This window comes from Ochotona curzoniae, unplaced genomic scaffold (assembly GCF_017591425.1).
Source record: "Ochotona curzoniae isolate NIBS_2020 unplaced genomic scaffold, NIBS_Ocur_1.0 contig_1014, whole genome shotgun sequence".
Classification (NCBI taxonomy): domain Eukaryota; kingdom Metazoa; phylum Chordata; class Mammalia; order Lagomorpha; family Ochotonidae; genus Ochotona; species Ochotona curzoniae.
Window position 1 is genome coordinate 10,756,214 of NW_024464920.1, and position 21,395 is coordinate 10,777,608.

The 21,395-nt window shown below is 41.3% G+C and overlaps 1 protein-coding gene across 3 annotated transcripts in view; it reads left to right on the forward strand.

Annotated features, from left to right (window-relative positions):
• CEP83 (centrosomal protein 83) overlaps nt 1-21,395 on the forward strand; it is a 142,545-nt gene that overhangs the window by 30,412 nt on the left and 90,738 nt on the right. For 2 of the 3 annotated variants that reach the window (XM_040980804.1, XM_040980797.1), the window contains exons 1-2: nt 19,065-19,182; nt 21,071-21,336. In XM_040980804.1, the coding sequence (XP_040836738.1) occupies nt 21,164-21,336 (173 nt within the window). In that variant the 5' untranslated portion in view covers nt 19,065-19,182; nt 21,071-21,163. Of the gene's footprint in view, nt 1-19,064; nt 19,183-21,070; nt 21,337-21,395 lie in introns of those variants that run through there. The other variant, XM_040980815.1, reaches the window with a different exon arrangement.

The window sequence follows — 21,395 nt, forward strand, 5'->3', positions numbered from 1 at the left end:
ACTGTGGGTTATAGTACTAACAGTCCTAGTCCTAGGACTAGAGGACATGAGGTGAACCCTGTTCCAGTCCTACAGGGTGACTAGAAAGAAAGTAGAATTTACTCTGAAAGGTATGAGTCTGGAGTGTTGGAATGCAGGTAGGTTCTACCCTGTGTCTATGGGTAGGTTCTAGTGGCACTGAGAGACTTAGCATGAATTATTATAGTCCTGGTGTTTCAGGATATTGTTGAGTCATTACGCAGATCTCCCAAGGTAGGCGTGGATTTTTTTGTTGTTGACAGCTTCTGGTGGGGAGAGGGCTGCTCCCAGCAGCCTGACTTCATCAGTACCCAGGGTTGGGTGAAGGCCCCCATTGTCATCCTAGGATCCTGGTATGGAGCATATTCTGATGGCACCGATTAAGTGGGTTCCATAGTTCTGAGATGCTATTGATTTTGTTGTTCCAAGATTGAGGAGATCCTTTTAAGGTCCATTGGCTGATGTAGTCCACTTTTAGAGTCTGAACTCTCACAGATACTTACTGTCAGAGCTTGGCCTGGATTGCTGTCCAATTTGTTCTGTTTCCATCCTCTGCCACGGTAATAGACATATTCTGTAGGATGCTGTAAACTTTGATGTTCCGCTTGTGCATCTGGCCATGGCATCCACTGCACAAAGCCTTAGAAGCTGAGAAGGCTTGTGGTTAGAATTTAGTCCAGTGGTTCAGTTGCAGAGGGTCTCCAAAGAAACCTTTTCTGAGGTGACCCCAGACCTGACTTCTGTGTGTACCAGTCAGTGTGGGATCTGGCTCAGTCTGTCATCCACATCCGTTGACACACACTGGTGGTGGCAGTTGCCCATTCACTGCTGTCCCCACCCCAGCCCCATCTCATACACAAAACAATGGATGCTGCGGTCCTGCTCGACCCTGCCCAACATACACTTGGCCCTCATGCACCCAGTGAGAATAGCAGCCTAGTCGGAGTGACCCCCAATGAACCCCACCAGGCCTGCCCCCAGCCTGGTTCCTGTGCATGCTGGGTTATTTCAAAATTCATGTTCTTGTGGTCCGTCCCACATCCCATTCATCTCTTGTACATACAAATGGGTACTGCAGCCTAGCTCAGCCTGACTGACCCCACTATTTATTTGATTCACAGTTATGGTGGTGGGTGCTACCTCCTGTCCTGCCGGGACCACTCCCAGCCCTGGTTCTCATGTTCACCAGTGGGAGCTGCAGCCCATCAAAGGGGTGCCCATAGTTTTCCTACTGCAGTCTACCCTGACAGGACTTGCCCCCAGTCCTGACACTTGCCAGCTGATGTTGTGGTAAAACCTGACCAGACTGTACTTACTTTGGGCTCATGCATGCGCTAGCAGATTCAGTCACTTAGCCCAGCCTGGCTCTCCTCTTAAGCCAGCTCACATGCAGGCTGATGGGTGTTGCAGCCTGCCAGCCTGGCCCACCCCAAGTCCCAGCTCTCATGCTTACCCATGGGAGCAGCGGCCCCGCAGAGGAACCTTTGCATCTCCCTACCATGCTCACTCTCCACCCTCCCGTGGGTGTTCTGTATGCTGGTGGGTGCTATGACCCAGTCTGGCATGGCTTACTTCACTTTAGCTTTTGCTGGTGGGTGCTGCATCCTGGTTTTGTTTGGCCTGCCCCCAGTTCCAGCTCATGCTGGTGGGCACTGCAGCCTAGCCAAGCCAGCCTCCAGTCCCTTCCCTAATGTGAACTGGCTAGTGTTGCAGCCCAACTTAGCCTGGCCTGCACCCTGTCCTGGTTCTCACATCTGCCAGTGGGTGCTGTGAGCTGTTCTAGCCCCGCCTGCCCCTAGACCTGACCTCTATGTATGTTGGTGGGTACTGTAACCTGGCTTGGTCTGGGCTGCTCCCAGCCTTGATTCTTGTGCTTACCTGTAGGAACTGTGACCTGACAGAGGAGTTCTTCAAGCTTTGCTATCAGGCCACCTCTTAGTTGTAGATCTTGCTCACGCCAGTGGGTGTTTGGCTCAGCCCGACTTGGCCTACCTCCTGTCTTGGTATCCACTGGCAGGTACAACGGCCTTGCCTGACTGACCCACACCCATTCTGGCTCTTACTGGTGGATGTTGTTGCCTAGCCCCACCTGGCCCACCCCAGACCTGGATCTCACATGGTTCAGCAGGTGTGAGTCCTAGTCCAGCCTGTCCTATACCCACTCTGGCTCCTATGAGGTCCATGGTTCCTAAGCCTAATCTAGTCGAGCACACCTCAGATCCAGTCCACATCTTGCTGAGGGATGCTGCAGCTGTGTCTAGCCCAGTTTGCCATTTCTGTTGTGGCTCTCGCACTTACCAATAGGAACCACAGCCCAGAATGGGTGTTCCCTTAGCTCCCTGACCAGGCCTGTTCCCAGCCACAAATCTTGCACATGCTGGTGGTTGCTGACTCAGCCCAATATAGCCTGTCCCCCATCTTGGCCTTTGCCATCAGATGCTGCAGCTTGGCATGGCGCGCCCTGCCCTTAGTTCCAACTCTTGTTGGTGGCTGCTGTAGCCCAGCCCTGCCCAATCTGTCCCTATCCTCGGCTCTCATGCAAACAGGTGGGAGCAGAAAACTAGCCTTGCATGGCCTGTAACCTGTCCTGGCCCCTATGTGTGCCAGTGTGTGCTGACTAGGCCTGGGCTTGCCTGGTCCCCCTCTCCCCTGAGCCAACCCACACACCTGCTGACAGGTGGAGCAGTCTTGTGTGGTCTAACCCACACCCAGCTCCAACTTTTATGTTATCAGGAGCTACAGCTTAATAAGGAAGTTCCCCAAGTTTCCCCACCTGGTGTGCTCCCAGACCCAGATCTCATGCCTGTCTGTGGGTGCTAGGACCCTACCCAGGATGATCCACCCCTGCACTCTCTGCCTTTGTGAGTACTGGCGGATGCTGTATCCCCCAGCTCTTGTGCAGACAGTGGATATTGCGATCCTACAGGGATGAGCCCAGAAACCACTCAGAATCTGCCACCAGACCTGGCTGTCACGGGTGCTAGTTAGTGGCATGGCCCAGCATAGCATGACCAACCCCTTGATCAAACTCACTGGTGGGCACTGTGGCTAGTCCTGCTAGGTCCTACATTCCTAACTTACGTTTGCACCATAATGATTGTGATCTCTTGATTACCTTTGATTGATGACAGGTAGACCAGCCCAGATTTTTCATGTATACAGGTATCCTGGTCTGACCCAGACATATCCTGACTTCCCCACTTATAAACCAATGGTCCCAGACCCCTGGTTTGCCTGCTGTTGCAGTGGCCTGGTTTGTGGAAGTCCCTCAGAAGTCATTCCTCACCTTTAAGGCACTTCCTCAGCAGTCCCCCATCCACATAACCTCAAACCCCCATCCTGGGAAAATTTAAAGTCTACTGTCATTGGCACCAACTCAGCCATGGTGGACTGCGGGCCAGGTCTCCTGGTATTGCACAGAGTATGCTACCCAGGGTCCACCGCCGAATCAGTGCTATATTTATTAAGCCTACTGTATTATTGTGTCTGCTTTCTGTTTATTTTAGGTACCTCTTTATGTTCCTTCTTTCCATTCTTTCTGTCAGTGCCTCTTAGCTGAGATTTTTGGTAGGGAACATATAGCATGGAAGCATTTGACTTTTACAGCTGGGCAAAATGGTGTCCCAGATATTTAATGGGTGAAAACTAGAAACGTTGCTGAACAGCCTCAAGTGTGTAAGGTAGCCCAGTAGCAAAGAACTAAATGCTGTAAGACTGATAGCTAACGTACAACTCGGGACAGATAAGGTCCACAGAATCATTTGGTCTGGCCCTGACAAGGCCATGGGAGACAGGGTTTAAATTCAATGTTTTTTTTTTTTTTTAAAGGCTGGCTGATTTTTAGCTTGATAATTTTGTATGCCTCCCAGATGATGTTATAAATACAGAAATGGTCCTTTTGTAGATTAAAGGTTTTATAACCCAGCCAGATGTCCATTGTTCTGTGGTTGATAAACCCTGTTGGTAGAATGAGTTAATTTTTTTCTCCACTTTTTTAGTTTGAAAAGATTTTTCCTTTCTTTAAAAAGAAGTTGTTTTTCTGAAAATATACTTAACTTTTAGAAATTAGAAATTAGACCTTCATTTTATGAAAAGTGGAAGGACAAGATCTTTTATATATATAAAATATAATATATATATTAAAATATGATTTATTATTGGAAAGGCAGATATACAGATGGAGAAGGAGAGACAAAGACCCTCTGTCCCAAGTGGCTGCAGTGACCAGAGCCGAGCTGATACAAAGCAAGGAGCCTCCTCTGGGTCTCCCGTGCGGGTTCAGGGTCCCAAGGCTTTGGGCTGTTCTCCACCACTTTCCCAGGCCACAAGGAAGGAGCTGGAAGGGAAGTGGAGCAGCTGGGATACAAATCAGTGCCCATATGGATCCTGACACATGCAAGGCAAGGACTTTAGGGCTTGAGAGAGATCTTTTATCTGCTGTCTCACTCTTCACCTGTCTGCAACAGTTGTGGCTGGGCTGGGTTACACTAAAGCCAGGAACTCAGTCCGGGTCTCCCACGAGGCTGGTGAACCTAAGCACTTGAGCCATCACTGGCTCATGAAGCTGGTGGGTCTGCAGCAGAAGAGCTAAGACTGAGTCAGTTCCCTGAGAAGGAGTGTGGGTGTCCTCGAGTGGTCGCATAGCCGCAGGGTAAAATGCCCTTCTTGTTAGGAAGAAAGAACTTTAGTAGTTGTCCTAAAAAGTGATTTGGGAGACTAGTTTTATAGAAATTCAGATGGTAAGTATTTTAGGCCATAGTTAGTTTGTTATGTTTATTCTTCTCTTCCTTCTTTCCCTTGTAGAGCACTTTTAGGTTCACAAGCAAATTGATTGAAAAAGAGAATTCTTGCAGTTCTCCCCACACAAGTTCCCCTGTTATCAACAAACCTACACCAGAGTGGGGCATGGGTTGTAACTGTTGAATCTACATTGACCTGTAATTATTAATGAAAATCTATAGTTCACACTTGGTATGAATTTTTGACAGTTACATGTATAGACATGTTTTTGCCATTACGATCTCATTCAGAATAATTTCAGTGTGCTAAAAATGTTTCGTGATTTCTCAGTTTATCTATTTTCATATCACTCCTGGCAACCGCTAATTTTTTTTTTCTGTCTACATAATCTTGATTTTTCAAGAATGTTAGTTAGGATGATAGAGTATGTTTATAGTGTTTTCACACTGGCTTTCTTAACTTAATATTCATCTAAAATTCTTCCTTGCTTTTTCATGGCTTGTTATTTCATTCTTTTTTTGTTTTTTTTTTTTTTTAAGATTTACTTATTTTTATTTAAAGAGCAGATTTACAGAGGGGAGAAAGATCTTCCATCTCTTGCTTTACTCCCCAAATGGCTGCAGTAACAACTGAGCCCGTCTAAAGCCAGGAGCCAGGAGCTTCCTGTGGGTCTCCCACGTGGGTGCTGCGGCCCAGCACCTGGGCCATCCTCCACTGCTTTTTGTGGCCATAAAAAGGGAGCTTAATAGCAACTGGAGCATCTAGGAAATAAACCAATGCCCATTTGAGTTGCTGGTGCTTGCAGGCCAAGGATTAGCCATATGAGCCATCACACCAGCCCCTATTTAATTCCTTTTTTAATGCAGTATTTCATTGCCTAGATGTATCCCTCTTTGTTTATCCTGTGAAAGGCCATGATTGATTCCAGATTTTGGCAATCAGATAAAGCTACTGTAACATTCTTGTGTACATTTTTGAGTATATTTTTCAGCTCACCTAGGTAAATGACAAAAATGTGATTAATAGATCTTATATCCTAGGAGTATGTTTAGTTTTGAGGGCCGGGTGGTGATAGAGCAAGATAATTGCCTGCTGCACTGGCATCTCATGTGGGTAGCAGTTCCTGTGGAGACTGCTCCACTTTCCATCCAGCTCTCAGCTTACAGCCTGGAAAGGTGGCAAAGGATGGCCCAAGTCCCAGTTCTACCCCCACTTTGGAGACCTGGAAGAAGTTCTGGCTCCTGGCTTTGAATTAGCTGAGCTCCAGCTGTTGTAGGCATTTGTAGTGAACCAGCAGGGGAAATATTTCTCTTGCTCTGGCTCTCCTTCTCTTAGTAAGTCTTGTCAAGCAAATACGCTCTTTTTTTTTTTTATAAGGAGTACATTTAGGGACACATGTGCTGCTCAGTTGGCTAATCCTCTGCCTGCCAGTGCCAGCATCCCAGTGGATGCCAGTTAATGTCATGGCTACTCTACTCCCTATCCAGGTCCCTGTTTATATCCTGAGAAAGCAGTAAGGATAGCCTAAAACCTTAGAGCCCTCTACCCATGTGGGAGACCTGGAAGAGGCTCTTGGCTATGGATCGGCTCAGCTCTGGCTGTGAGGCCACTTGGAGAGTGAACCAGTGGATGAAAGATGTATCTGTAAAAATCTGCCTTCACGATAATAATGACTATAGCTTTATATGTATGTGTTCTATATATTTATATATAAGTATATAGATAATGTGTAAATATATAAAATATATCATAGTATGCATTTATATATAACTTATAATTTGTATAATTAATATATAAATATTACATTTATGACACATTTATATATTATATATTTATACATTGTATAGTTGTCTAGTATAGTATACATAATGTATTTGTATTTAAGCATGTTTATATTGTATATGCTATATATATAGTTTATATAATACGAATACATGCACGTTTATAATAAGTATCTTTAGTTTTGTAGGGAACTCTTTTCTAAAACAGCTACTCATAGCGAATAAAAGTTGCTTCTGTTCCATGTTCTGACCAGAATTTGTTGCTGCCATTGTTTTGGGTTTTTGTTTGGTTGATTTTTTTTTTTTGATAGGTAGTAGTAATGTAGTGTTTTAATTTGCAATTCCTAATGATAGATGCTACAGAGTATCTTTTTATGTGTTTATTTGCCATCTGTATATGTTGTGTGGTGTTTATTCATATTCTGCCCATTTAAAAATTGAATTTTTTACTTTTAAGTATTGTTTGTGTATTTTGGATGATGGTGTGTTATCAAATGGATCTTTTGTAAATATTTTCTCCCAGTTGAACAGTTTGCCTTATTTTCTTGACGGTGTTGTTCACAGAGAATTTTTTTATTTTCATCATTCTAGAGTATCAGATATTTCTTTCATGGATTGTATTTTGGATTTAATGTATAAAATGTCATTGTTATACCCAAGGTCATGTAGATCCTCTCCTATGATACCTCCTAGAAGTTTTGTAATTCTGCATTTAATGTGTATTAATCCATTTTGAGTTGATCTTGGTTCGCAGAAGCGTGTAAGGCTTTTATGTAGCATCAGTTTTCTCAAGTGTGTGCATACATGGTTGTAGTGTCTTGTTGCAGTGGTTCTTTTCTTCATTTTGATTGCGATTTTTCCTTTGTCAGGTCACTTGCATATATAGGTCTACGTCTGCCCTGTACTTTGTTCCATTGCTCTGTTTCTCTGCTGTTTGACCAATAACATATATGTTGATAATTACAAGGTTTTTTTTTAAAGGTGTATTTTTAATTTGAAAGGCAGATTTACAGAAAGGAGGACAGACAGAAAGATCTTCCCCCTACTGATTCACTTCCTCAATGGCTGCAGTGGCCAAAGCTGTGCCAATCCCAAGCCAGGAGCTTCTTGGGGATCTGTCATATGGATGCAGAGTTACACAGTCTTAGGGCTGTCCTCTGCTGAGTTCACTGGCCATGAGCAGGGAGCTGGATAGGAATGGGAGCAGCTGGGACATGAACTGGCATACATATGGAATGCTGATGCTTTGGGGTGGAGAATTGGCTAACTGAGCCATTGAACTGGCCCTGTGATAATAAATGGTTTTATAGCAAACTTTTAGTTGGGTAGAGTCAGTTGATTGTTCCCTTCTGGTGGTATAAGAATTGTTTGTGGGTTTTCCCTTTCTGTATATAAACTTTAGAATTAGTTTGTTGGTTTTTAGAAGTAGCTTGTTAGAATTTTGATTGAAATCATATTGAACCTGTAGTTTGAATTGAGAACTGACATCTTGGCAATACTCCTGTGCATGGATTTAACATGTGTTTGCATGAAAATAATTCTGCTTTTCATGTGTGTTTTGAAGTACCTTCATATTAAATTTTCTTATCCATGGTCTTTTTAGTTCTTATTTAAATCTTCTTATTTTGTCAGATTTATACCTAATTATTTTCTTTTTGGGGAATACTGTTATTAATGGTGTGTGGATTTAATTTCAGATTCATTGTTCATTGATGCTATATAAAAAAATAACTGTCAAAATCCACCCTCTCCTCCCCCAAAAGGATGCAAAAATGAGGAAAAATGAAACTAGTGTGGAGATTTATGGGTTACTGTCAAGCAATTAAATATATGTATATGTATCAAATATATGTATCTTAGGGGTTGCTGAAGGTGCGGAAAGAGAATGAATTGGAAGGCCTGCATAGTGAGATCACAGAAGAGTTCTGGAATGTGAAGAAAGGAAATACTTAAGTACGGTCACATTGAACTCCTAATGGGCATGATCAGAAGCAGTCTTCACCATGGCACATTATAGTGAAACTTTCAAGAAACACAAAAGATTCTAAACTATGCATGAAAGAAATACCAGATTAACCTCAGAGGATCCCCAGTTAGACTGCCAGCTGACTTGTTGTGAGAAACCTTATAGGCTAGGAGAAAATGGAGACATAGTCCATGCTCTAAAAGAAAGAGACTGCCTGGGCCTGGTGGCGTGGCCTAGCGGCTAAAGTGCTTGCCTTGAACGCGCTGGGATCCCATATGGGTGCTGGTTCTAATCCCGGCAGCCCTGCTTCCCATCCAGCTCCCTGCTTGTAGCCTGGGAAAGCAGTCGAGGATGGCCCAAAGCCTTGGGACCCTGCACCAGTGTGGGATACCCGGAAGAAGTTCCTGGCTCCTGGCTTTGGGTCAGCATAGCATCGGCCGTTGCGTGCACTTGGGGAGTCAATCATCGGACAGAAGATCTTCCTCTCTGTCTTTCCTCCTCTCTGTATATCTGACTTTCCAATAAATAAATAAATCTTTAAAAAAATAAATAAATAAAATAAGACTGCCAAACGAGAAAACTACCCAACAAAGCTCTCATTTATAAATGAAAATTAAATAATGACCTTCCAAGCAAGTAGAAACTGTATTTGTCATTACCCATCCAGTCTTACAAATGATGCTTAAGAATGTGTTATAGACAGAAATGGAGACTGATAATCATCATAATGAGAAAATGTGAAGGCATAAAGCCTTCCAAAAGTACTTAAGAATCCTAAGCAAATAATAAGAATATTTATGGAAAAATTGTAGGATCAAGTTGTTGTTTTTCAATGGTAGCCATGAGTACAAATGACCTGAGCTTGCCAATCAAAAATACGAATTCAATGGTTTAGAAACAAGACCCATCTATTTGCTCCCTACAAGAAATGCCTCACTAACAAATATGTACACAGAATTAAAGCGATAATTTGTAGAAAGATATTCCATGCCAGTAGGAAGGACAAAATGTTAGGTGTAACCATTCCTAATATCAGATAAAGTAGACTTTAACGTAATAACTTAAGAGATGAAGAGTATTACATAATGGTTAAGGGATGAGCTCAACAAGAAGGTGCATTTACACCTAATGCTAAGCCTAGCTATTTAAAACATATGATACTGGGTCTAAAGAGAGACCTATACCCCAATATGATGATAATGGGAGACTTCAACACCCCACTTTCATCAATGGATAGCTATACAGAAAATAACAAAGAAACACAGCCATATCTACAGAATATTTTCAACATTTTATACCATTGTTGCAGAGCACACGTTGTTTTATAAGTGCATGAAACTTACTTTGGAATAGACCATATGCCAGGCCCTAAAGCAAGCCTCAGCAAACTCAAAGAAATTGAAATCATACCATGCATTATTTCTGACCACCATGGAATGAAGCTGGAAATCCACAATTTAAAGAAACTATTAAACATGCAAACCCTAAAGACAGAACAACAAGCTACTGAGAGAACCATGCTTCATAGAGGAAATCAAAAGGGAAATAAGTATTTTTGGAAATGAATGAAAATGGCAGCACAACATGTCAAAACCTATGGCATCCTGCAAAGGCAATGTTAACAGGGAAGTTTGTAACAGTGTGTACATCAAGAAACTAGAAAAGCATCAAATAAGTGGTCTAGCAGTGCTTCTCAAGAACCTAGGAAAAGCACAAACCAAACCCCAAATTGATGGGCGGAAATAAGTACTTAGAATTAGAAAAGAAATGAAATTCAAAAAAGATAAAAAGAATTGGTTACCAGGCAAAGGCTCTAGGGCTAAATCCTCACTTTGCAAGTGCCATGATCTGTTGTGGGCTTCAGTTTGTGTCCTGGCTGTCCTACTTCCCATCCAGCTCCCTGCTTGTGGCTTCGGAAAGCAGTCGAGGATGGTCCAAAGCCTTGGGACCCTACACCTGCATGGGGACCTGGAGACAGTTCCTGGGTCCTGGATTCGGATCAGCTTGCCTCTGGCTGTTGCAGTTGTTTGGGGAGTGAACCAGAAGTTGGAAGGTCTCCCTCCCTCCCTCTCTCCCTCCCTCCCTGTCCTTCCCTCCCTCCCTCTCTCCTTCTCTCTCTCTCTCTCCCTCCTTCTCTCCCTCCCTCCGTCCCTCTCCTTCCCTCCCTCCCTCTCCTTCCCTCCCTCCCTCTCCTTCCCTCCCTCCCTCTCTCCCTCTCCTTCCCTCCCTCCCTCTCTTCCTCTCTCTCTCCCTCTTTCCTTTCCTTTCCCCTTCCTCCCTTCCCTTCTCTTTCTTTCTCTTTCTTTTTTTTTTTTTTAGATTTACTAATTTTTATTGCAAAGTCAGATGTACACAGAGAAGGAGAGACAGAGAAGATCTTTCATCCGATGATTCACTCCCCAAGCGGCTGTAGCGGCCGGTGCTATGCCGATCCGAAGCCAGGAGCCAGGAACTTCTTTCCGGGTCTCCCACATGGGTGCAGGATCTCAAGGCTTTGGGTCATCTTCGACTGCATTCCCAAGCCACAAGCAGGGAGCTGGATGGGAAGTGGGGCTGCCAGGATTAGAACTGATACCCATATGTGATTCCAACATGTGCAAGGTGAGGACTTCAGCTGGTAGGCCACCACGCTAGGTCTGGAAGATCTTTTCTGTTCTCTCTGTAGCTCTGTCTTTCCAGTAAAAATAATTAAAAATATGTATAGAAGATTAGCAAATTTAAAAGCTTTTGTTTTGAAAAAAATAAATTTGATACACCTTTGTTCCAACTAACCAGAAGTAGAGAAGACCTAAATCAATAAAATCAGAGATGGAAATAGACATCGCAAAATTTTTAAAAAATTAACAGGTATTACTAAAACAACTAAAAAACCAAAAAAAAATTATGCCAAATTGTCTGAAAAATCTAGAAAAAATGGATAGATTTCTAGACCCATGCGGTTTACCAAGTTGAGTCATGATGACATAGGAAACCTAAATAGACTAATAACTAGACAGATTCAGTCAGTAATAAAGATCTTCTCAACAAAGAAAAGCCCAGGACTGGATAGCCTCACTAGATAGCTGAATCCTACTGAATGTTTCAAGAATTGTTCAAATAATTGAAAGAATGGGAATCCTTCCAAACTTCTGTGAGGCCATCATTACATTAATTCAAAACCAGAAAAACAAAACAAAACAACCCCAAAGAGAACTGTAGACCAATATCCCTGATGAACATAGGTCAAAATCCTCAACAAAATGCTAACTAATTGTATTCAAGAAAACATCAGAAAGACCTGGACCCAGTGGTATTTGTCCCTGATATGTAGGGGTGCCTTCAAATAGGCAAATCAGCCAATGTGATACATCACATTAAGTGGAAGAATAAAACCATATGATTATCTCAGTAGATTTAGAGAAAGCATTTAATAAAACACCACATCCTTTCGTGATAAAACTCTTAATCCAAATTGGGTACTGTTACAGCATTCCACAACATAGTCGAGCAATGCATTGAAAATTCACAGCCAGTGTATTTTTGTATGGGGATTAATTGGAAGAAACATTTCTATTAAAATCCAGAGCTATACAAAGATGACCACTCTCACCACTGCCATTCAAGGGGGGAATCCTGGAAGATTTAGAGCCATGAGTGAAGAAAAGTAACTTAGGGATATAAATTAAGAGGAGGTCAAATGATCCCTATTTGCACATGACATGATTATATCTATTATATATAGGTCTCTGTATAGGGGCACCAAAAGACAGAAACTATTCAAACTTAGAAGACAGTTTGGTAAAGTTGTAGGATAAAAAGTAAACACACAAAAGTTAATAGCCTTTGTATTAACCAATAGTTCTATTGCTGAGAATGAACTTGTAAATTCAGTTCCATTCACAGTAGCTGCAAAACAATTTACATATTTTGAAATAAATGTAACTAACAATTTGAGGGAGTTCTATAAAAATGCCAAAATATTAAAAAAAAATACCAAAACATGGTTTCCATGTTTATGATTGATAAGAATTAGTATCATTAAAATGTGCATACTGCCCAAAGCAATTTGTAGATTTAATAATCCTGTCTTAAACTGACATTCTTCTTACGTGATGCTAATATTCATATAGAAACATGAAATCCCACATATCATGTAACAATACCAGACTTCATCACATACTACAGGGCATTTGTGATCAAAACAGCATGATAGTGGCTCATAGACAGACTTGTAGATCGATAGAACAGAACAGAAATCCTGGAATTTAAACCACACATCTACAACCAACTAGTTTTAGACAAGTGAATTGAAGTCAATTGAGAAATGAGTCTTGCATCAAATGGTGTTGGGAAAATTGGATCTATGTGTGTAGAAGTATGAACCAGTGCCCTCACCCTACGAAAACCAAGTCTAAATGGATCAAGTATCTAGATCTACAACCATCAGATTACTAGAGAAAAATATCAGATAAACTCTATAAGATGTAGCCAATCTAGAAAGAATGAATGAATAAGAGTACGTGGAACTAAGAAGCGTCTGTCCTTCAAAGGAAATCATCAGCCACATGAAGAAACGACCACACAAGAAAATATTTGCAAGTTATACAACTGATAGAGGATTAATATCTAGGATCTATAGAGAGTTCAAGGAACTCAATGGCAAAACAAACAGTGCAGTTAAGCGGATAAAGGACATGCATAGACATTTTTCAAAGGATTAAATTAAAATGGCCAACAGACTATGAAAAAATATTAAGGTCCACTAGCCATCAGAGAAACTCAAAATGACAGATTTTACCTCACCTCAGTTAGACTGACTGTCCTCCAAAAACCAAATGGTGAACAATACTGGCAAGGATGTTGGGGAAAAGTCGTCTAATCAACTCTTGGGGAGAATATAAACTCCCTCTTAGTTCCAGTGACCCAGGCACTTAGAATTTTTTGCTTTGCAAAGTTCATTAATAGTAACCTGGGTGGAAATTGGGGCAGCCAGGACCTCCTGTATGGGATGCAAGAATTGTGAATGGCAGCTTAACCCACTGCTTCACATTGTAAACTCTGTTACTTGATGTGTAGTGTTGAATCAGCCTTGCAGACCTAAGGTAAATCCCACTTAGATGTAGCATTCAATTTTTATGTTCATTATTAGATTTCATTTGCTACTATGTTAAGGATTTTTGTATCTTTGCTCGTGAAAGGTATTATTACGTAGTTTTATTTTCTCACAATGCTTTTGTTTAACTTATGTGTGAGTGGAACTGGCTTCACAGAATGGCTTATAATGTACTCCCTCTAGTTTTTGAAAGGTTGTGGAGTATTCGTATGATTTTTTTCTTGAGGTCTTTAGTAAAATGCACTTGTAAACTTATCTGGGCTTAGTGCTTTCTGTTTTGAAACAATTATTGATTCAATTTCTGTAATGGATAAAAATCTCAGATTGTCTGTACTTTCTTATGCTATTTTTCTTTGTGTGGTTTTTACATATTGTCCGTTTTGCATATTACCTAAGGCATTTTTCCCTTTTGTCTGGATCATCAGTTTGTGGGCATGAATTTATTCATAGTATTCATTTTAAAAAATTATTGTAAAAGTTAGAAGAAGGCAGAGATGGAGATCTTCCCTCTGCTAGTTCACTCTCCAGAAGGCCACAGTGGCCAGCGCTGGGGCATCCTGAAGCAAGTAGTTTCATCTGGGTCTCTCACATTGGAGGCATGGGCCCAAACACTTGGTTCATTTTCTGCTGCTTTTCTTATGCCATTAACAGGCATCTGGCTCAGAGTTGGAGAAGCTAGGACAAATCAGTGCCCATATGGGTTCTGGTATCGGTCAGCAGCATGACCCGCTATGCCATGATGTTGGCCTCTCTCTATTAATTTCTAGGAAGATTATTTATTTGAAAGCACATGTTAAACCCCGCCCCCAACACACATGTACATACTGTGAGGGAGAGAGGGAAGGAGGAGGAAGGAGGAAAAGGGAGACAAAGAAACATTTTCTGTTGAATGCATCACTCCCCTAGTGCCCATAGCCAGTGCTTGGCCAGGCTGTAGCCAGGAGCCAGGAGCTCCTGGAGTCCCATGTGGGAGATGTGGGGGCACCTGCTGCTGCTTCTCCAGGTGCATGTGAAGGTGGACTCAGTTCTAGGTGTTCTGGCATGCTGTGTGGACATCCCAGGCACCTACCTGTGGCACCGTGACGCCGTCTCTAGTATTCTTGTAATATCTTTGGGCCCTATAGTGATGTCCTATTTTAATTTCTGATATTTGTAATCTGCTCTTTTTTTCTCTTTCCTTGATTAAAGACATATTCTGTTCAAAAACCAGCTTTAGTTTACATTGATTTTTTTCTAATGATTTCCTGTTTTCAGTTTCTTTGCTTTTTTGATCTAATCTTTGTTATTTTTTTTCTGCTTGTGTGTTTAATTTCCTCTTTTTCTGCCTTCTCAAGATGGAAACTTAAGTGATTAATTTTGAACTTTGAATACAATGAATTCAAAGCCATATACTTTCCACTGAACATGACTTTTGCTGTATCCCAGATTTTGACAAATTGTGTTTTAAGTTTTTTTAAGTAAAAATATTTCAAAAATTCTGACTTCCGCTTTGATGTATAATACATTTGTTGTTTAAGCTCTACATATTTTTCCAAGTTTCCAGCTATCGTTCTGTTGTTGACCTTCAGTTTTATTCCTTTGTGTTCTGAAAACAGATACCATATGAATACTATTATTTTAAATGTGCTAGGATGTGCTTTATGGCCTAGAATGTTGTCTGTGGGAATGTTTTGTTTAATGGGAACATGTTCTGTTATTTTTGACAAAAGTCTAGATATCTACTATATTAATTGATTTTATTATTTAGTTGATATTTCAACTGGCTGATTTTCTACATGGTAGGCAGGGTTACACAAACACCCACAGCCATCCTCAGAGAAAAAGAGAGCGAGAAAGAGAGACAGAGAGAGAGAAAGAAAAAAGGGTGACTATATTGATCATCCATCTGCATCTGCTGGTTCACTCCCCAAATGGCCGCAATAGCCAGGGCTTATCTGGGTTTCCCATGTGGATGTAAAGGTCCAAGCATGTGTTCTGCTTCCTCTGCCTTCCCAGGCACATGTGCTGGGGCCTGTATCAGAAGCAGCCAGGAATTGAACTGGTGTCCATATGAAATGCCAGTGTTGCAGGCAGTGGTGCTTAACCCTCTAGCCACAATCTCAACCCGAGATCTGCCCACTTTTCATAAAGCCATTTTGAAGTTTACAGCAATGATAGTGAATTGTTCTGTATCTTCTGGTTATGTTAAAGTTGGCCCCTTTCATGCTCTGTTTCAAGTGCATTCACATTAAGGATCATTAGCTCTTTGAGAATACACTTCTTAATCATTATTTTATGCTTCTGTTATTCCTGATAACTTCTCTTATTCTCAAATGTGCTCTTATTCTTTTTGTGCTGCCATAACAAATACAGAGTAGATGTCTTATAAAGCAAATTTACTTTTTTTTTTTAAGATTTATTTTTATTATTTTTTCATTGGAAAGGCGGATATACAGAGAGGAGAGACAGAGAGGAAGATCTTCCGTCCGATGATTCACTCCCCAAGTGAGCGCAACGGGCCGATACTATGCCGATCCGAAGCCAGGAGCCTCTTCCGGGTCTCCCACACGGGTGCAGGTTCCCAAAGCTTTGGGCCGTCCTCTGCTGCTTTCCCAGGCCACGGGCAGGGAGCTGGAAGGGAAGCGGGGCTGCCGGGATTAGAACCGGCGCCCATATGGGATCCCGGGCGTGCAAGGCGAGGACCTTTAACCACTTGCGCCACCACGCCGGGCCCAGCAAATTTACTTTTAAAACTTTCTTAATTTTTTTTGGAAGAAACAGGTACATTTGCCAGTGTTTACTCCATGATTCACTCCCCACATGCCGGGAGGCCAGCAACTGAAGCTGAATCTCGCATGTGGGTGGCAGAGCCTAACTGCTTGAGCCATGCCCCTTCTGAGCATGTGCTCTGGCTGGAAGCTGGAACTGGAAGCCAAGCTAGGACCTGGACCTAATAGTGTCTAATGCTTCATAGGAAGCACCCAGCCCAGAAATGCTTCCTGTCACTCTGGAGGCTGGGAAATTTAAGCTCATGGTGCTGGCAGTTGGCGTGTCTGCGGAGGCCCACTCTTGGCTCCTAGACACAATCATTTACTAGCTCCTCATGTGGTGGAGGGCTGAAGGAGCTCTGTTGGTCCTCCTTTGTATGGACACCAATCCCATTCATAACATCTTTGCCTTTATCTCCTGTCAGTTTCTAAAGGCCCTGTGTGTCCTAATGCTGTCATCCTGGGGATTAGGTTTTTAATATACAGATTTCAGGGACTAGATATTCAATTTTACAGAAATGAATGAGAAATCTTCATAATGTTTGTGAAAAATGAAATTTAAAAGATGTGAAAAATATTTGAAATTATATGGGACTCTGATGTTACTGTGAAAAGTCTGCTTGGCATCTACCATTTTTTTTTTCCCCACCAGAATAGACTTTTCTTTTTTGAAAAAGGTCGAAAGGCATAGTCTTTTGTCTTCCCATAGTGGTCAAGGCTGTATCAGGCTGAACCTGGAAGCCCAAAACTAAATCTGGGTCTGTCACATGGGTAGCAGGGACCTAAGAACTTGTTGTCTGTTACTTGCTGTTTTCCAGAGTGCACATTAACAAGAAATTGGATCCCAAGCCTAGAATGGGGACTTTATCCTAAGTCACTTTGACATAGGATGTGGCATTCCATTGAGTTAGCTGTTCCATCTACTGTGTTGAAAACCCACGCCAATAAACTTTAGTTCTGTTTTCCTACAAACCTTTTGAAGTACTCTGATACCATTTTTTGCTGTTTTAGATGAGTGTTAGTGGTCTTTCTTCATCCACTTTCTTTTTCTTCAGATTCATTTACTTATTGGAAAGGCTGATTTAGAGAGAGAAGGAGAAAGAGAAAGAGAAAGAGCTTCCATCCCCTCGTTCATTGACAACGATCAGTGGTCACAACGATCTGAACTTAGCCAATTTAAAGCTAGGAACAGGTCTCCCATGTGAGTGCAGGGTCTCAAGGCTTCAGGGCATCCTCTGCTTTCCCAGGCCATAAGCAAGGAGCTGGATGAGAATTGGAGCTTGAACTCTTAACTGGCAACCATATGGGATCCTGGCACTTAAAGTGGGAAGGTTATCCAATTGAGCCATTGCGCTGGGCTCCCCATCCACTTTTAATAAATTGTGTCTTTATAAAGTAGATTTCTGGTAGAGAACATATAGCTAGATCTTATTTTTGACCCACTTACCACAATACTTTTTATTTGGTGCATTTTTAGATTATTTACATTCAAAAGATTTTTTTGATGTAATTGTATGAATGTCACTCTACTTGTTACTATATTTGACTTCATATGTTATTACTCTTATCCTCCACTTTTGTGTACATAGTATATATTTTCTGTATAAATAAGGTGGGTGACAGTAATGACACAAGAGGAGGGTGGATTTAGGATTGTCACTGTGAGGCATTTTCACATCATAGGAGAGCAGTGTTTTGTGGACTATAGCCTCTGTTCCTGAACCATGGACTTCATGATTGCCTTTCAGTCTCCTGCTGTTCTTCCTCAGGTGGGAGAGGATGGTGAGGGGTGCTGGATTTTGAAATTTCTCTTATTTTAGGTCTGTTAGAATGTGATTTAAAAAACAAAAATGAACAGATTACACTGTGGCTAATTAGTTTATTTTGCAGCAAGACTTTGAGAAGATCAGAATGCATTTTTGAAAATGATTGCTTTCGCCCTCTCTGTAGGAGAGAAGCGTGAGGGGGTTTTTCTGTAGTATTCATTGTGAGAACCAGGTTTAGATTCAGAAGGAAAATGCACAAAAATGGAGTCCCCTATGACCAGATCTCTGGAGTTTTTTTAAGTTTTTAATTTGAAAGGCAGAGTTATACTGAGAGAAGGAGGGAGAGAAATTTTTTGTCTAATGGTTCACTCCCCAGTTGGCCACATTAGCTAGAGCTGGGCCAATCTGAAGTATGAAACTATTAGCAGCTTTCTTTTCATCTCCCCTGTAGGTGCAGTGGCCCGAAGACTTCAGCCATCCTCCACTGCTTTCCTAGGTGGTAAACAGGGAACTGGATTGAAAGTGGAGTAGCTAGGACATGAACTGTCTATGTGGGATGCCAGCACCACAGCTGGAGGCTCCACCTAATTATGCCACTGCAACAACCCCTTTTACCGTTTAGTTTTTACAATTTTTACCACTTTGGCCTTAGTTTTCACAACTCCCCCACCTCCCTCCACAGAGGTTAAAGCTCTTGGGTTTCTTTTCTCTGTATTCATCTGTCAGTGGGGGGCACTGGTTTGCCAAGTTACCTCTTGTCCCCAAGAATTGGAAATGTACTTTCCTCAGCTATGTGTGATTCATTGGAAGAGAGTAGCTATCTCTAAGCTTCTTATGTGCAGACTAGAAGATGAAAATCTGTCAAGTGTTTTTATCAAGAATGGATGTTGGATTTTATCAAGTGCATTTGCTTTAGCTATTGATACGATTATGTGCTTTTTTTCTCTTCTTTAGCCTTTTGATGTGGTGGATTACGTTAGTTGTGTTTTGAATGTTAAACCATTCTTGCATGCCTTGGTCTTGCATGCCTCGGTCTTGCATGCATTGAATAAATCCCACTTGGTCTCGGCGGGTAAGTCGTCTCATGCTTAGTTGGATTTAGTTTGCTCCTATTTTGTTGAGAGTTTTGTTGCATCTGTGCTCATTTTTTAAACAGCTTTTTAATAGTACAGATAAAATTCTTAGCTTGTGGAGATAAAAATATAGGTTGCTCACCACATTTTGGCATGTGGGATGTAGTTGGTCAGTGCAATAGATAGTAATTTCAGTTCTGACTTCTTTATTATGGGCGCGGGTTTTTATCCCGGCTGCTCCACTTCCCATCCAGCTCGTGGCTCCTGGCTTCTGGCTTCTGTCTAGCACAGTGAAGCAGTGGATAAAAGATTGTATCTCTGTCTATCTCTCTATCTCACTCTCTGTAATTCTACTTTGCAAGTAAGTAAATCATTTTTAAAAAGATAACTGGACAAACATCAGAATCATAATCATATCAGTTTTATTACCACTTCATGAACTCTGTGGTAAATGGGTATTATTTTAAAAGTTGTATTTATGTTATTGGAAAGGCAAATCTTCATAGAGCAGAGACAGAAAGATTTTCCATCTGCTGCATCACTATACAGATGTCTGCAGCATCTGTAGCTGAGCCAACCCAAAGCCAGGAGCCAGGAGCCTCTGCCTGGTCTCCCAAGTGGGTGCAGGGTACCTGGGCTTTAGACTATCATCCACTGCTTTTCCAGGTCATAAGCAGAGAGCTGGATTGAAACTGGAGCAGCCAGGACATGAGCCAACACCCACATAAGATACTGGTGCTTCGAGGTGGAGGATTAGCCAGTTGCAGCATTCCACTGGCTCCTGATGTATATTCTTGACAACATAATTTTCCAGTAGCTGCTACAAATAATGTAGTATGGATTTATAGATGTTGCATTCTAGTGCACATTTATATTAACTTAAAGTGTAAAGCATCCTTAAAGGACTTCCCTTCCCATTGTTAAAATATAATTTCACAGGAAATCAAAGCAATCCTGATTATAAAGGTCTTATGTAATATGTAGACATCAAACTAATTTAGCAGAGATAATACATTTCAAGCAAGACTGAGTAATTTCGTGGTTGGTTTGCAAAGGCCACAATCCTTTTTTTAGTAAGAAAAAGTAATTCCTGGTAACTCATGAAAGCTATCAGGAGGGAAAAAAAAGTATTATGTTCTAGAGAAAGATTAATGAAGTTAAAGAGACTGAACTATTTGATTAATATTTTTTGTTCTTAATTATTTTAAGAGCAGTTCATCATTTTTTACTCTTCAATGCACTAGACACGTAAAACTTTATTTTAAAGGCAGAGAGAATTTCCTACTTAATTGCCCAAATGCAATGGTTGGGGCTGAGCTGGAGTCAAAATGTAGCTCTCAGCAATGATAGGGGGTCAATGTTTCAGAAATAGTTTGACTTCCTGTTTCTTGCACAATGCCTAACACACAGGAGGTGGTCACTGTGATCTGAATCTGCAGATTGAATGCGGTTTGCTCTGTGTCAAAAGGTCCCTGTACCACTAATCTTGACACAATCATGTGCTTGAGGTCCTCTTTGTGAACACTGATCTCTCACTAAGCTACAAGTGGCTTTCCCTCTGATTTGGGGAAGTGAATTTTATACCAGAATACACACTTCAAACTTATTATAGTAGTTTCAGGAAATGGGGTTCCTGTTTGGGAACCTCAGATTGTCACATTGGAAATGCCTGTACTTTGGTATGGTTTCTGCTTAAAAATTTGACGTTGAAGGTCAATCTTTACAGTAAAGAAAAACTTTTAAGTTATGTGTCAACTCTGTTAAATTTTGTTTTAAGAATAATTGGAAATCTGAAAGCTGGTCTTCATTATGAAAGTGGAAAGAAATACAAGTAATAAAAAGTAACTAATTTTACTGATCACTAATGAAGTGTATTTTTCTGTGCAGGTATAATTTGGCCTCCTGAAATTCTGCTTCATCAAGAAGCAAGAAATACTCTTAGAAAGAAAATTAAAACAGGAAGACAAAACGTGTTTTTACATGGTTATCAGATCACCTACTAAAATGGATGCATTTCCCAATCTTTTTGCTCCTGGCGGGGACAGTGGACTGACAAATTCTCAATCTGAATTCCAAAAAGTATTAATTGATGAGAGGTTACGATGTGAACATCATAAAACTAATTATCAGACTTTGAAAGCTGAACACACAAGGTAAATTAGTTAATTTAGTTTAAAATTATCTCTTGAATTTGGCTAATTCTTTGGAATAA